General features: G+C 51.1%; 1 protein-coding gene across 1 annotated transcript; it reads left to right on the top strand.

Annotated features, from left to right (window-relative positions):
- Nucleotides 1-1,430: 1,430 nt before the first annotated feature.
- Nucleotides 1,431-9,610, top strand: FCAMR (Fc fragment of IgA and IgM receptor). Its single transcript, XM_035010118.1, has 6 exons — nucleotides 1,431-1,485; nucleotides 2,935-3,078; nucleotides 6,016-6,354; nucleotides 7,274-8,030; nucleotides 8,679-8,797; nucleotides 9,429-9,610. Exons 1-6 carry the CDS (start codon nucleotides 1,452-1,454, stop codon nucleotides 9,608-9,610), a joined length of 1,575 nt encoding a protein of 524 aa, XP_034866009.1. The 5' UTR covers nucleotides 1,431-1,451.
- The last annotated feature ends 7,863 nt before the right edge of the window (nucleotides 9,611-17,473 follow it).

The following is a 17,473-nucleotide window of genomic DNA, read 5'->3' as shown; positions in this document are numbered from 1 at the left end:
GGTGACAGTTTGCAGCTGCGGCGCCAACCCATGGGTTCCACCATTCTCCCGTCCTCTGTTCTCTTGCTTTGCCCTTCTTTCCTCTCCAGCTTCTCCTTGCCTCCCCCATTTCCTTTCCTCCTCCTTTAGCCTAAATCCCAGCCTGGCCACTGGCCTTGTGTGACTTAGTCTCGTTGGGCAAGGGTGGGTGGTAAGGGTCTCCTGCGCTTGGGCCAGACCATTGATGGTCTGCACCTGTTCTCAACATTAGTGAGGTAGGGATTAGAGGGGGAAGGAGACTATGATCGCTAACTTAATTTGCTCTTTCTCCTTTCTTTCTTTCTTTCTTTCTTTCTTTCTTTCTTTCTTTCTTTCTTTCTTTCTTTCTTTCTTTCTTCTTTCTTTCTTTCTTTTTAAATGTATAGGTCCTAAGAACTGCAGGCAGTAGATAGATTTAAAGCACAGATTTTGAATCAACCCAAAAGCATCCATGAAAACCCTAGGGGGAATACAAATGAAGTATAATGTACAATCTCTCTTTATAATTAGCAAGCAGTAAAAGGCTACGGAGTGGGGATCAGTATGGTGTCTCTTCCGAGAGTGGTCCATTCTTGCTCCTGCCCCATGCTACATCCGGCCCCAGAGCCTGGGGGTAGAGTGATGACACACAGAGTCCCACCAGGCCAGCAGGAGAGACCAGAGTAAGGGGAGAGCAGTGTGGACTGGAGGACAGGGAGGGCTTTCTAGAAGTTGTGGAGAAGAAAGAGAACAGGGCCCTTGTGCCGACAATGGCACGTCCTGAGAGCTAATTTCTAAGTCCTTGTTACCACCCGGAGGCACCCCACCAGCAGAACAGAAAGCTTCTCTTGAAGCAACCAGTTCTCTTTCTGCAAAAAAGAAGGGGTGAGAAGGCAAGGGGGAGGGAGCTACTCTGTACCCAGCACACTGCCAGCACTTCTAACACAATCTAATTTCAGTTGTGCAACAACTCCCTGACGCATGTGCTCATTCCCCCAGGGGAGGAAGCTGACCCCCCAAGGCCCCACAACTCCCGCCTACGTTTAAACTTCAAGGGTATCATCTTTCCACGATGCAAGGCTCCCCCACGTTCAGAGCTCCGCGCTGGCAAGTGGGTGCGGGGGCTGGGATCCTACAGGGGGAGTTCCAACTCTTCTGAACACAGAAACCCCAAGGGTAGGGACCTTTTAGCCTTGGTGGTGGTGACCCGGGCCAAACACGCATGCTTAGGAGTGGGAGATGGAGTCACACTTCTCTCAGGGAGGGCAGTTCCTGTCCTACTGTTGGTGACATATAGTGCATCCAGCCACAACACTGAGCACACTGAGGTCCTCCAGTGAGAAAGGGCTCGCCCAGGTCTCCCTGCTGCTCACCCCAGCTTCTCACCTGCCCCCCTCAGGCTTCTTCAACTACAGTGTTTTTTGCAGGTCGCCAACCAGAGGGCAGGTTGGAAAATGCCCATCCTCCTCACGTTGTGCCTCTTGCAAGGTGAGTCCCAAACACGGCCCAGATTCGGAGCTTGCAAAACCAGCCCTGTGCCTTCCAGGCTGCGGAGATTCCTGGCGGGTGGCTCGGCGGCGGCGTTGAGGGCTGCCTCAGCACTTTGGGCAAACCCCTGGCTCTCTCTCCCGGGTCCCAGACCATGCAGTGCATCCAGGGAGGGGTCAGGTCTGGGTCCGGGGGGGAGTGAGACGCAAGAGCTCACAAGAGAGGGCCGATGCCTGCTTTGCTCATTTCTAGAATATTCACTGTTAGGATATTCCCAATGTTTCTGCTCTCTTCCCTTCAAGTTGATGACTGAAAGTCAGCTGCATTTGCAAGATGAGGGTTCCAGAGCATACACACAAGAGACAGAAGGGGCACTGCTCATTCCCACTCATTCCAAAAACACTCAGTGCCAGGCCCAGGACTAGGGACTTAAAGATGCAGACCTGCCCTGCTCAAAAGTGTTCAGAGTCTATGAGAAACTGGTGGGTAAATAAAATTTGCATCTCTGCATCTACTGATCTAGTCAGCACATATTTATGGAGGGCCGACCATGTGCCAGTCACAAGGGACAGCTGGATGGAGGACAGAGTCCTTGCCCCATAGGTTCTGGCAGGCTGGTATGATGAGGCTGGCCAGGTATAGATCAGGCTCAAATGACGCATGGCCCTGTCTCCGCGCTGTGGTGTCTAGATTTTATTTTGATGGAAATGGGGAACCATTGAGAAATGTGGTGAATATGTGCCCAGAGTGTCTGGTACCTAGAACTTAGTCCTGAGTAAATACTGAACAAATAATCATTGAATGAATGAATGAATGAAAATGCTCTGGTAATACCAAAAAAAAAAAAAAAAAAGGATGAATAATTGTGTTTGGCTTATAAACAAATCAGAATTTTAATGAACCAAACGTTCATTCTGAGCAAGAACTCTCTGTCATATAATCACACCATCTCTTGATTTGAATCTCCCACTAGCCGCCTTTGAAAATTTTTCAGTAGAAGCAGATGTCCCCTGCCCCCAGATGAAAACTCAGGCAGGCCCATGATTTTTCTGCTAACATATTAATGTAGGTAAGAGTCCTGACTCAATTCCCTTAAGTCTCAAATGCTGAATTTGATACTTCTAAGGGTGCAGTTAAATATTTTGGACAGCATTTCAGTCTTCCTTCAAAGATATGCCCCTCAGCCCCCCAAGGCCTGCGGTCAGGAAAGCAGCACAGGGGATGGGGTGGCCCCCTCTCCACTGTCCCTCTCCTCCTTCTCCTCCCCATGTTGGCAGCTGACACATGGGACTCCAGCAGGGTCACAGGAGCCAAAGGGAGGCGAGGCAGAAGGCAGGGAAGTCTTACTTGATGGCGGTGGAAAGGAGTTTAGAGCCAGCTCTTCCTCTTATGGCTACATTTGTGAGCTTAGAGGGTCCCCTGATGGTTCATCTCCTCCCTTTGCCCCAGGTTCTGCTTTGACCCCTCCACACAGAAGAACCCATCTCAGATGCCGGTGGAAGGGCCCTCTGCCCTCTGGGCCCCACCTCTGGGCCAAGGAAACACTCACTCCTTTCCCACCCCCATGCCGCATGGAGGAGACAGCCACAGCAGGTGCAACCATTCTCCCTCTGTCCTGCCTCAGACCTCTTGTGCTCTCTCAGACCAAGTCGGTCTCTAGTCCCTGGGCTCCGTCCATCCACAGGGCCCCCTCTCGCTCCTCCCCGGGGGAAGCCAGAGCCACAGACAACTGTAGGGAAGTGATGGCGGAATGAGTGCAGGGCCCCTGCCTCCACTGAAAGGCTGAGAATCTGCATCAGGGAGCCCAGGTGGGCACCACGTGGATCCTAAAATGCTAGCCCACAGATGACTAAGAAAACATTCTAAAGTATTTATAATACATACCAAATATATTCCCAATTATATATAATATAATATATATACACCTTAATTATATATAACTAAGAGCTACTGATCAGTAATTCACCAAATGAGTTCTCAAGGGCAAGTAAAACTTGGTATTAAGAAAAGAAAAAATGTTCATTGCAAGAGCTCATTAAGGATTCTTTTTTTTTTTTTAAAGATTTTATTTATTTATTTGAGACAGAGAGAATGAGAGACAGAGAGCATGAGAGGGAGGAGGGTCAGAGGGAGAAGCAGACTCCCTGCCGAGCAGGGAGCCCGATGCGGGACTCGATCCCGGGACTCCAGGATCATGACCTGAGCCGAAGGCAGTCGCTTAACCAACTGAGCCACCCAGGTGCCCCCATTAAGGATTCTTAATCAGCCTTCTCCTGCGAGGTCAGACTGCCCCATCCTGCTGATGCACGGGGCAGAGCGCCTCTCGTATGTGCCATGTGTAGATTGCAAGGATTCATGAGAACTAGGGTATGAACACTTTATCAGGGCACCATCATTGTTGTCCCGGGATGGTCCTTGCTTGTAATTGTGAATATTCTTGACTGTTAAAGGTAAGTTGCCATTTAGCTTTACTAACAATGGCACAGTTGGTGGCATGTCACTTAATCAAACCTACGGTGAGTACTGCTACAGTCATATAGCACTGTGGCCTCGAGGCTTCCTATGATTAGACCTCAAGACATATGTAGCAGGCAGGCCGGCTTCATGAGCATGGGCCTTGGGCCGTCATAGGGCCCCATACTCAGAAGGTGCTTGGTTTAATGCTCCGCTATCACCGTAGTGAACAGGGGTTAATGACCTCCGAACAAGGGGTTCTGCATTTTCATTTGGCACTGGGCTTTGCGATTCTGGAGCCAGTTCTGGCAACAGGATATTTAAACTGAACCTTCTTGGGGCACCTGGGTGACTCAGTCTGTTGAGTGTCTGCCTTCGGCTCAGGTCGTGATCTTGGGGTCCTGGGATCGAGTCCTGCATCAGGCTCCCTGCTCAGCGAGAGCCTGTTTCTCCCTCTCCCTCTGCAGCTCCCCCTGCTTGTGCTCTCTCTCTCTCTCTTTCTCAAATAAATAAATAAAATCTTTAAAAACAAGCAGAAAAAACCTGCGCCTTCTTGGCTTCAGAGGTCCCTAAAGACATAGAACAAATTGATAGATGCCAGGCACCCACATCCTAAAGCAGGATGTTGAAGCTCCTGTGCGGGACTGTGGCGAGGACCACAGAGCGGATTGTGCCAGCCACAGCCCCCCATGTAGCCATCTGAAGAATCAGCAGAGGGTAGCCGAGCTCACCGGAAGAGCTGTTTTGGAGAGAGATGCCGGGGTGTTGGGCTCGCCTCCACCTGCGCCCTCACGTTCAGTCAAGTAAGAGAAGGAATTTGTAGAAAGCCACTCACCAAGCTGTCCCATGTCCCAGCTTCTCCTGACGGCAGGGCCAAAGTGTCCTTCCTGTGACCAAATGTGGGACCTACAGAAAGGAGCTGGCCTGGGGGCTCCACCACAAAGGCCACCCAGAAAGGATGGGACCACCCGAAGAAGGGCAGGTGGCCCGAAGTCATAGGTGTGGTGGTGTTGGAGGAGGGGCAAGAGGCCAGCAGGAGAGGCAGTTCTTACAAGGAAGAAACTGCAGCCCAAGGGCCGGTCTGGGAGGCAAAAGTTCTAGGAAGATCTCTGGCCATCCCTTGTGCCCGGAGAACATGGCGACCAGACCGTAGCTCTCCCCCTCACCTTCCCCTCTGTCCCGCCAGATGCAATCCCCGAGGGGCCTAAACAGCAGTTTTGAATAGAGGGAAGAGTAGAACAAAGAGACAAGAGTTGCAACCAGTCACTGGACTGGACTGGATATATCACTCTTGACCAGACTAGACTTTTTCCTCCCCATGTAAGACTATGAAAGTTACTGTACCTGAAGTTATGCCTGAGATTTATCAAGGAGCAGAGCCAGTATGAGGAGATAGTGCAAGAACAAGCTTTGTTTCTGTTCACACCAGGTCAAGTTCATGTCACTCAGTAAACAGGCCGTAGATGCATTCAAGCATGATTTATGCCTACGGCCAAAGCAGACATATTTACGGTATTGTTCATCTGTGCTTGGATGGTGGTACGTATTTCTATTTCTACAGAAAAGTGTGGTGTGAACTGGTGTGAACATTTTTCAGCCACTGGTCTGGGGATGGACCCGCTGAGTGGTCCAGGATTCTTGTGTTTAGGGCACCCTTCCCTCTCAAGGGAAAGCACACTAATCTGTCCTCACCTCCTTACCATCTCTCTTGGGTTTTCCATCAGACAAACCATAGTCCTCCCATCAGATGTTGACCCAGGCTCTGGACGGACTTGTATGAGAACGTCCGGCACATGACAGGCGCTAGCTAAATAGCTGGTAAGAGTACTCTTGCATTTCTGTCTCTCAGATGGGGCCTTAGATACAGCTCCATTCCACAGTTGGGGGTACTCCTGATCCAGTGGGCTAAGCTCTGACGCATCCATATTGATTCTTCTTCGTTTCACTTTCATGAAGGCATTTTCTGACCTGTTCCCTAAATCTGGCAGAGTTTGGAGCTTGTAACTCCCCACACAGTGACCATACCCAACACTCCCTTTCCTTTGACTCAGCATTCCCCCCCACCTCCACCTACAGATGCAAATGCACTGAAGGGCCCGAGACTGGTGTCTGGGGAACCTGGGGGAGCTGTCACCATCCGGTGCCATTACACCCCCTTGTCCATCAACAAGCACGTGAGGAAGTATTGGTGCCGCCTAAGCCCCGTGACGTGGATCTGCCACACCATCGTGTCCACCACCAACTACACTCACCTCGGCTACCGTGGCCGCGTGGCCCTAGCAGACTTCCCACAGAGAGGCTTGTTTGTGGTGAGGCTGTCCCAGCTGTCCCCGGATGACATGGGGCGCTATCGCTGCGGCATTGGAAACAGAAACAGCATGTTCTTCTTCAGCATGAAGCTGACCGTCTCTGCAGGTACGGGCTGCTGGCTGCTGGGTCAAGTCTGGTGACGAGAATGCTGGGAAGGAGAAGGTGCAGGAGCCGAACCGACAGGTCCAGGAGGGCTTTAAGCCTGAGGGGGTGGGGGGCGATGAGGGAAACCTGGGGGTAAAGCAAGGACTCTAGGAAGTAGCCTTTCATTTCAGAAAGAAATTACCTTCGGAAAGAAGGTAGATATTCATAAAAACTGCCTAAATGAATGCATGCAAGCTGTCCCACCCACAGTCCCCCAAATTTTGTGGCCTGAATATTTGGAGAGGACTCCAAGAAGGGAGTGAATTGAAAAATGTGGCTTCTTTGGCTCACGATGTCTCTTTGTTCAGGCAAGCAGAGCAGGTAAGATACTCAGGACAGGAGAGGTTCTTCCTGAGACCGAGCCCCTCAGCAGACATCTGAGAAGCTGCCAGGTCCATGCTCTGTGTGGTAGGTTCCAGAGACATGACCTGGAGTTGGGCGCCCAGAGTCCATGGAAGGGGGCCCAGGCAGTGGCCAGCCAGGAGAGGTGGCGTGTCAGGCGGCAGGCAGAGCCTGGCGTTGCACTTGTCTGGTTAGATGTTGCCCTGACCATCTGCGGAGCTCTGCCTGCTCATCTGCCTGCTCTGTCTGAGGAGCAGTATGTGGTGGGCTGTGGGAAAGGGGCCAGCATGGGAGTGCAGGAAGGCTCGCAGAGTGTATGTGGGCATAAAACAAGGACCATAGAATGTCAATATTTGCAACAGGCTAGAGAATACACCTGGTTTTCCCTCATTTTTATTTTATCCATCATATTGACCAAAGACTGTTGCTTAGTGAGGTCGCATTCCTTGGAGCAAGCACCTTAAGCCTGGCATCCTTTGCTAAATCCTGCAGGCAGCTGGGGTAGCCTTTCCACATGGTCTCCCTCTGCCGTTCACAGATCCTTCCAGCACCATCCCCACGGCCACTCCGGCTACCGGTGAGCTCGTCATGGGATCCTTTGGAGCATTATCACCAGCGGCCAACAGACGGACCTCAGGAACAGCTCAGACTATAGAAAGCCAGGGGACAGGATGGGACAGAGTTGCTCTGACTCCAGGGACCAACAAAACAACAGCGTCAGCTGAGGGAAGGCAGACTCCAGGAACAACCGAGGCAGTAGCTCTAGGGACGGCCAGCCAGGTAGAGGGTTCTGTCTGGGCAACAGTCCCCACTCCAGAGAGTCCGGCTTCAACAACTGGAGGCGTGTCCAGTACAACAGAAGGTGTTTGGGTGTGGGACACGAGAGGCTCAGTAGCGAATAGGGCGAGGCCCCGCGAGGAAGGGAGGGAGACAACTACGGAGGCCGATGGGCCACCTGAAGAAACAGAGGGGGTCAGAACAGCTCTGGATGTCACTGGGAAGGTCATAGGGACCAGTGGGCCATCAACTCTGGTCTCAGAAAAATGGGTGCAGAAAATCCTGCAAGAAGCGACAACTGTTTCTAAGCCACAAGACCTGGGCTCCGCTGAAGGAACTACCACAGCTGCAGGTGTGTGGACCCTGGGGCCCACCAGCATAGAGATGGCGTCTGAGGAGGGAGCCACCGAAGGGGACCTAGACATGCCTGCTGGCGACAGCGATCCCCAAGCCACACAGAGCCAGGCCCCAGCTGCTGGGTCCGTGAGGCTCTTGGGCAAGGGGTCCTCCATGATGAGGTAAACTCCCAGACCTTCGTCTTGGCTGGGGCTCCATATCTGCCCCATTCCCGGCATGCTCCTCCGTGGGCTGACCACTGTACCCCACTCCATCTGCTCACTTCTCTCTTTATAACCCCACGACAGCGAAGGGCAAGGACCATAAAAATCGCAGACCCTCCCTTGTTCCAGAGTCTTTGCTAAGAAACCCTGAGTATTTTCATGTGGTTTTCAAGTAAAAATCTAAACATTAGGAAAAGAGAATATTTAGGTGGAACCTTTGGGACTTTTTTTTTAAAAGATGAGGAACAAAAGCTCTAGAGAGGGAGAGGTACTTGCTGAAGACACAGGGGAAGATTGTGGCTGAGCCAAATGGCCAGGGTAGATTCCTTGACTCGCTCCGTCCTATTTCCCACTGTGCCACGCAGTGGGGCCCACACGCAGGAGGGACTGGGATTCAGGGCATGGGAACCTGAAGACAGGGTTCTGGTCCCAGCTCTGCTACTCACCTGCTGGGGGAATGAAGGCAGCCGACTTCCCTCACCTCAGTTTCTCACCTGTAAAGTGAGGGGTGAGGGCCAAATGCCCTTCAGTCTCCTGTCTGGCTCCAACCTTCCCTCCTCTGTGCTCTTCCCCCTCTCCCCCACCCCCCGACTCCTTCCTCTCCAGCGTTTCTCCAGGAGAGAAAAACATCTCTCGGATCCTGATTCTCGCCTCCACGGTGCTGTGCCCCCTTACACTTGTGGTTCTTGGCCTGTTGCAAAAGAAGCTCCCGAGAAACAAGATGAGTGAGTTGAGTTGAAGTAGCCCCAAGGCTGGGGAGGGAGTTTTCATTCCAATCGGACACCCTCAGGACTGGGTGGGGTCAGAGTTGGTGCCAGGACCTCTGGATATAGAAATGCTAAGTTCTAGTTGGAGCCATTTAACCACTCCTGGCCTTGGTTTATCAATGAAATGGGAGAATCATCTCTATTCTTATGCCTCGGTGACATCCCAGAGCTGAAGGAGAAGCTCTTCAGAGGATGGCAAGACAGATGCTAACTGTAGGCATGCGAACCACAGGAGCAATCCCAGACATGGATGGCAGGAGTGCTGGGACCAGATGTGGGGGCAAACTACACTTGCGCCCTCTGCATGGCCTGGCTGAAAGTGTCTTCCAGCCCAGGTTTAAATACTCATAAAATGAGTGCTCCATGGTGGTTAGCTCTGATGAAGAGAGGGTGAGATTTGTGGGAGCAAGTGGAAGAGGCTAAGATGATCACCCCCAAGGCCTGGCCCAATCCTTTTCAATCGAAGGGCTCAATTGCAATTCTTCTGTGTCAGGAAGTTCCCAATGTCTTGTGGGGGTTGGGGGTTGGGGTCCTCAGGGAATCAAATTCAGTTCCCAGTCCCTTCACAGCATGCTCTGTGTCTGTGCAGCTCAGGAGGCAAAAAGAACAGCAGCGGTCACCTTGATTCAGATGACATATTTCCTGGAACTGAGTCTCCAGCCAGACCAGCTGCCCCACATGGAAAGGAATATGCTCCGGGATGACTGTCCTCCCCAGGCCAGTCTGACTGTCCCAGAGACACACCCTGGACCCCGAGAAATGGAAGCATAAGCTGCTCAGTCACCATGGAAAGAGAACCAGGACCAAACACCACAACTTCAACCTTTTCTCATCCTTCCTCCACCTGTACGAAGGGGAGCTAATGGAGCTGGGACTCCATCTGGGAAAGCAGAGGTTGGCCATCCTTGGGCCCAGGAAGGTCAAGCATTTCGCACAGCCAAAGGTGATGCATGACTCAAAGAAAGCTTCAAGAAAGGATTGATTGAACCCTGGTGGAGGTCACCTAGGAAAGTGGAATTTCCCTTCCTGGGGGTTTGAAAAGATAAGAGGCTTCCGATTACTATAACTTCTTAGCCATCATTCCTAGCCCTTGCTAGCTGCTCCCTTTTCTGAAGTCTGTTAGCACTCAGCCTGCTGCACACATTTCATCATATTCACGTATGCGAGGCTTGCCTTCTCAAGAACATTCTAAGCTCCTTTAGGGCAGTTATCACGTTGGATCCACCTCACTAAGTCCCCAGAGAATGTCCAACTCAGTGGGGCCCCCAGTAAATATTTGTGACCAAAAGGCTGACTGGAGGGCATGGGTTCAGTGGCCTCTGAGATGCTCTGAGTCCCCTTCACTTGGGAGTTCCCCTGGTTGACTCCGCCGGCAGGTGCTTTCTCCATAGAAACCAAAAAGAACAACCCCCATCCCTCAAATCATCTCTCCCCATTTGAGTCCACACGCATCATGCCATAGACCTTTTGACCCAGGCAAGATTTTCTGGGATTTTCCTAAACTCATGGATGAGGAGGGTATTTTTCAGTAGATTCTCACCTTCTTCATAAAGCTCCTCTTGTTCAACTGCTTATAAATCCTTGATATCAAGGACTGTTGATGAAGCTGGGAAATGGTCATTTTAAGGGGAGGGTGGTGTTAACAGACAAGGTGGCCAGAAGGAATTTTATGTGGATTCTGCTTTATAAACACTTCATTCCATGCCTATTGGGGAACTTTCACTCCACCCTTGGTCCCACTGTCTTTTCAGGGGTCACATCTGCTCTTTTATTTTGCCAAATCTGTTAACCAGCTGTCTGAACTTCATGTTTGGGCAAAGCAGCCTTTGAGCAATGGGAGAGAAAGAAAGGAAAGACTCCGATATCAAATTGAGAATTGTCGGGTTGACATTTCCAGAAGGGTCAGCCCTGCCTCCTATGTAGTCAGCAACACTAGAACCCTCCATTAATACCTCCTCACAGCTGGTGCTGAGCACAGACACTGTCCCCAGAAAATCATGGAGAGTTAGTGGTCAAGTTGGTGAGAGAGACCCCATTGTTTTGGATAAGTAGGGAAGTTGAATGGATCTAGCCAAATGGAATCATAGACTTTCAGAGCTAATAGATCTTTAGAGTCTAGGGTGAAGTAACTGAGGCCCTGTGGGGAGAAGTAATTTGGTTAAACCCAGTTAGTAGTAGAGTAAGGATCGGAAAAGGGAACTCCTAACCTTGATCTAGTGCTTTCTCCACTTTGCCATTGCTAAATAATCAATGTATCAAGGCAAAACTAATAAAAAAAATCAATGACACTGCGGTCATCTTGCTCCAGACCATTTTTGTGAACACTCTCTCAGTGACCAGCCTGAAAAGCCTGTAAGAGTGCTGGAGGAGGTAGGACAGCCACATTTCCCCATTCAACCAATGAGGAAGCAGACCCGGGGGTGGGGGTGGGGGGCGGCCCGGGTGTAATACAGCCAAGGTCACTTGGCCCATTAGATGCAGGGTCGGGCTGAGAGCTCAGGCAGTAGAGGAGAATTCCACCTGACTAGTGTTTATGGGAGCATTCACAGAACGTGAGCTTCTCAAGATTGTTACGAGGTGTTCTGAGGGGGGGAAAAAAGTTGCAGTAGATCAAACAAGTTTGGGAAATGCCAGTTAAACAGTAAACGGGTTCTTATGCATACAATTTTTTGGAGCCTTTGATACACTAAAGGGCATTGTGAATAACCCTGGGGTGTGGGGATATGAGCGTTTCCCTAGCGTTTTGGACTCTGGTGTCTTGGTGAAGCAATCTCGCTGGCCTGGGTTCCTCAGATCGCTCTTTGTTGGGGAAAGCTGGAGGCACGAAAGCAGGGGCCTGCGAACCTTTTCTGGCAAGGGCCTGCTAGTAAATACTTGACTTTGTAGGACACATAGCCTCTGTCACAACTACACAGCTCTGCCATTGTAGCACCAAAGTGACCAAGACAATATGTAAACGAATGATGCTGGCTGTGAGCCAACACAATTTTATTTTACAGAAACAGGTGTCAGGCTGGATCTGGCTCTAGAGCCATGATTTGCCAATCCCTGAGCTGAGCCATAAAAGCACACAAGACTCTGATGTCAAGGATCAGATCCCGCTCTTCCTCATGAGTTTCCCTGCCTTCCCCTGCCTCCCCCGACTACCCCTCTCAGGGACCTCTCCTTCCTCCAAACTCCTATAACAATTTCTGCTTGGGGTTCAGCAAGGAGGATGCCCAGCCTGACGACCCCATCTTGGGGAAAGAGGCGGCCAGCCTGGTAAGGGTGTTGGCCAAGTGGCTGGAGGTAGGGGTGACTTCCGGAAGTAGAACCGGCTGCCACGTCAGGGTGCATGAGGGGAAGCTGAGGTCTGCCAGGGGGAGGGGCCAGTACAAGTTCAAAGGGTCAGAGCAGAGTCAAGATTAGAGTCTCGGGGCCTACAGTTTGGAGCTGGGCAGAGATAATACCTGAGGGAAATTCTCACCTGGAAGGAAATGGGACGGCCCCAAATCTTTACAGCTCTCCTTTATGGGCTAACCGATGCCTGGAGTGGGGCAGAAGTCAAACAGACACTGCAAGCCAACTCCACCACTTGGGATGATTTGTTTTTCGTCTTCTATCCCCAGCTACCATGGTAGTCACAGCACTGGGACAAGGGGCAGGGAAAGATCCATCACCAGGCTGGAATCGGGGAAGTCTCCCTGGAGATTTCGAATGCAAGATGCAGGGAGCCCAGACTTTCCCATGATGGAGCAGGTCCTCCCCAAGAGGGCACAGCTCTTAATGCAGCTGCTCCTTGCTTTAGTATCTCTATGTAGCAGGCAATACATTGCATTTGATGCAACGCTCCTATAAGGCAGACGTGAGAATTCTCGCTTTCCAGACGCAAAAGCAGAGGTCAGAGAAATGAAGTAGTTAGACTCCTAGGGAAAGGGCAAGCGGAGAATTGAACACAAGCAGTCTACCTCCAACGTTAAATCCTTGATCAGTACCCGGCGCTGCCTTCCTCCACACTTGGGTTTATGCCCCAGCATTTGATCAGGTCCTTTCTTATTTAACCTTTGAGAGCCTTCTTTGTTTTCCTCTTTGGGCCCATGCATAGGAGGTTTTATAATCATTTCCAGTAATTTGTTTTCTTTGGTCACCTAGCGAGCTGATTCCTATCTTGGCTAAGCAAAGTATACAAGTTCACGGAGCTGGAACGGAGAGCTAAAAAAACAGTCACTCCGTCGAGGTCCTTACTGGCATCATAGAGCTCAGATCTTTCATTCCCTGCGGGGATGTCCGTCCATCTCAGGTAACCCAGGGCAAAGGCTTGACCCCCACCCCCAGCAACTTGTCATTGTTCTCCACTAAGATTTTGGGGGTTTCTTCCTCTCCTCCAGCAGCAGGTGTGGTCTGGGAAATATAGAATCAGCTTAAACACAGCTTCAGTCAGACACAAAAATGAAGTTATTTCCACGGAACAATCTATAATGCACTTAAGGCAGGTAGACATGAATTGTGTGACTATTTTCCATGGGTACAGATACTCTATAAGAGCTTGACAAATGTTGAATGGAAATGGAGATTCTACACAAAAGACAACGGACCCTTTGGCAGGGTCCAGCACCACCAAGCTCTCCACTTCCCATTAAGGGATGCCACTTGGCTCGTGGGCTCTGACCTCCCCGGGCCAGCCTGCTCCCTTCACTGTCAGCAGGGGGACAAATTGTCACCACCCCCCACCTGCTCCCCAAAGGGTCAGCAGAAACCAGAAGGGCAGCAGAGAGGCAGGGGAGGACGCTATGTTATTGAACCCTTGTCAGAAAGATCTTTCCTATTTTTCTCTTCTCTTAACTAGAACAGGCTTATTCATGAACAATGGGGCACTAGGCCAGTAAACCACTATTTGTCCCCTGGTCCCATTTTGTTGAAGACACACATTCCCTCATTAGCATCCAGAGTCTTCTCTGTTCCGCCTTTTCCAACCTCTGGCTGAGTTCCCAACCTTTGCTTATTTGCTGACTTGGTCTAGATCTACCAGTTCTGCTCTGAGAGTAGAAGGTCAAAGAAGGGCCACTTCTTTCCCTAACGTTACAAATTCCTGACTCCCCCGAGTATCTTAGCTAAGAGGGGGGAGAGCCAGGACTACCATGACCAAAGACGCTTTCCACATTGCCCCGCAAGTGCAGATGTTGCGCTTGAGACAAGAGTTCAGGAAAAGGGCATCGGCGAGTTTTACTTCTGTAGAGCCTGGCATGGTAAAGGGCAGACGGGTTAGTGAATGCAACTGGCCTAAACTCTTCATTTTGCCAACACACGACTCCACCCGTGTCACGCAGACAACTAAAAATTAATTACGGTATATGTCACCAGAAAAAAAAGTGGATTGTACACCATTGCCCTGATGGGTATGTTGAGGCTCAGAGGGGCATGGGTTGCAGGGGATCACAGAGAATATTTTTCCAGTGGCCGTCTGACAGGCAAACCGTGGGCTGAAGGCCAGGCTCAGACCAGGAACAAGGAAACGGCATGTCTACAGATGGACCCCAGTGGCTTATGCAAAGGGGCTGGGCCCTGTTACCTGACACTCTGCCTATTGACTTTGGATGTGTGCTCTAAAAATCTTCCTTCTTCCGCCCCTCCCTGGCCAGAGTATGGAGGTAGGAGACGGCAAGAGAGTAGTTTGGTAACCTCAGAAAAGGCTGGTTCATTTGTTCTTGCCTCTCAGAATGAGAGAATAAAAGTCTCTGGGGCTCCTTGATTGGCCCCCCGAAATTGAGAGAACCTTTGGATCAAGGCCAACTTTCCAGTCCAGCTTCACTACTCCTTGTTCTTCACAACAGGCTCCTCGGGGCTCCCACCACAGTCTCTGCCTTCACCGTTCCACCACCCAAATGACGAAGACAAACCCCCTTACCCCAGGAGCCCCCGAGGAAATGTTGTTTTCACTCCCTGATTGGGAGTGAACAGAACTAGGAAAACAGGTGAAGGGTGGGCCATGTGGGCAGTGACACAGGGAGGCAGGTAATCAGGGAGAAGGAGGGGGCTCAGTGAGTTCATGTGGAAAAAGGAGAGCTCTCAGGCTCTCATGTGTACTTGGTGGGGTAAGTTGCCCTCCCCAACACTCTCTGATGACCAGAACCAACTTCTTCCCCACCCTCCACGCATCCACCACCCAGCTGGCCAGCCTCGGACTTCTCCTTCATTCAGGTTGTTCTTGACATTGATGTGATGCCAGTCCCAGTCCCAGATGTCAGGCTCCGAGCTCCTTAAAAAGGGCCTGGGGAGCCAGGCAAATGCAGAGTATTTATAACTAATTCCCCCCCGCCCCACCTACTCCCTAACAGGGAGGCTCACCTGGGAAAAGGCTCAGGCCTCCAAACATATGTCTGGGCTCAGGAGCTCCCCAAAAGCCTCCCTGAGCTCAGCCAACTAGACTATTGCAGGGCCCACTTTCATGGTGGGATTCCAGGCAGCGGCCCCACGAGGGACTGCCTTCCAGCCCGCAGCACTCAGCTGGGCACCAACGGCAGTAGTCCCCATCCCGTGGCTTCTCTCCAGCCCAGGATGGAGAGAGCACATGCTGTGTTCCTTCCAGTGGAAGACAGCTAGGGGCAGGAATTACTAGAATATTACCTACTGATGACGAGGGTAGGGCTGCTTGGACGTGATAATCCCACATAGTCAATATCCTTAAAAGGGGGTGGGGAGGGGGCTTGATATTTAGCTTCGGTAGATTCACAGTCACAATTCTATTTTCCAGTGATTGACACTGACATGACCGTATGATTGGTTTGCTGAGGAATGCTGGATTTTGGGGCTGGCTGGCCTTGGATTAAACATTGACTCTACATGGGGTTAAACATTGACTCAGCCAAAGATCTGCACATGGGAGCCGAGAACTGGCAGTAAACAGCAGCAATAAGCTGTTTCATCTGTCCGCTCTTATCTCCCTCGGCTGGCAAAGGCCGCACTTATAAGCACCATCTGCAGGGAGGGATGCCAGAATGTCAGAAGGGCAGGGGCGGTCTGGGGAAGGGCCCTCCAGCTCAGGCCTCCCCTTCTCTATGGGTGGCTGGGTCAACCCACGGTCTTCGAGCATCCACCTGACAATGCCAGCCTGTAGGGTCGGACCTGCATAGGCCTGTATGTTTGGTCCTCTCCCGTCTTCCCTGAATCAGTTGAAGGTGCAAATTGAAGTCTGTTGCTGCCCATGGAAACACCATTCAAAAGATTCATCTGAAGGGTGAAGGCTTTGGGAAGTGGAAGAAACTTCCTAATGCTGGGAGACCTTGGTTCTCGAGCCACCTCTGCCATCAACCTCATTGTGTGAACTTGGGCAAGTTATTCCACTTCTCTGCCTTTGGTTCCTCATCGATCAGTGGGAATCACTCTTTGTTCTGAAAGCCTGTGCTGTCCCATTCATTTGAAGCTGAATCATAAGCACCTGTAAGATACCAGCCACTGCACATATTATACTTAATATTTGTAACAAACACACAGGGTAAGTATAATCAGCCCCATTTTATAAATGAGAACACTGAGGTTCAGAGACCCTAAGAAACTTGTCAAGGGTCCCCTGGGCCAGCAGGTGAACCCGGGCATTCTCGGTCTGGAGCCTGTGAGCCTTCGCCAAGACTGCACTGCCTCACCACACTGGCCACCACCCAGCTGGGGTTGCTCCTTGGCAGTGGAGTGTGGGGTGATGGCTCCTCAGTTAGACCAGATGCCCTTGGGGAACATGGAGGCACACTGCTGATATGTGGAATCTCCCTGGACCTCATTCAAACTGATCATGGGCATAGTAGATGCTTGCAATAGGCTACAAAGTGGCGTCCCCGCCCCAAAGACACGTTCACCTCCTGATCCCTGGAATCTGCAAATGTTGCCTTATTTGGGAGAAGGGTCTTTGCAGATGTGACTCCGTCCAGGCGCTTGAGATGAAGACATCATCCTGGATTACTCGAATGGACCCTAAATGCCATCACAAATGTCTTTGTAAGAGAGAGCAGAGAAACATGTGAGGCACACACAGAAGGCACTATGAGCACAGGGACAAGACGGGCATGATACAGCCACAAGCCGAAGAAGGCCCAGGGATCCAGCGGCGGCTGGAAGCCAGGAGAGGTGACGAACAGATTCCCCCCTAGAGCCTCGAGCGGGAGCACGGCTCTGCCCACTTCTTGGCCTCCAGAACTGAGAACACATTTCTGTTGTTCCAAGCCAGCAAAATTACAGCAATGTGTTACATCAGCCATAGGAATCAAACGCAGCGCTCGCTCAAAACACAGAATCCTAGGACTGGAAAAGCCTTGGAGACCGCGTGGCCCAGGCCTCTCATTTAACAGAAGAAACAATCGCAGCCCTAAAGGAGGAATCGATTTGGCAAAGGTCACTCAACAAGTTTGAGACAGAGCCAGGACCAGGGCACGTGTCCCGAGTCCAGACTGGTGCTCATGTTGAGTCCCAGGGTCATGAAAGTCAAATGAGAAGCCCTAGTTCTTATTATTAGTATATTCTTCTCATGTTATTATTTCAAGAGGGAGGGGGGAACTTGGAAGCACAGGATGGGACGTAAGTTTCAGAAGGTATGATTATTGCTGAGTTGGGCAGTTGGACCCTCTTGGCCAGTCCCTCCCCACTCAGGACAGGGAGGCAGGAGCTATG

Source organism: Mirounga leonina, unplaced genomic scaffold (assembly GCF_011800145.1).
Source record: "Mirounga leonina isolate KUSES-001 unplaced genomic scaffold, KU_Mleo_1.0 Mir_154, whole genome shotgun sequence".
Lineage (NCBI taxonomy): Eukaryota > Metazoa > Chordata > Mammalia > Carnivora > Phocidae > Mirounga > Mirounga leonina.
The sequence above is the reverse complement of the archived record's forward strand: the minus strand, read 5'-3'. Positions and strand labels throughout refer to the sequence as shown.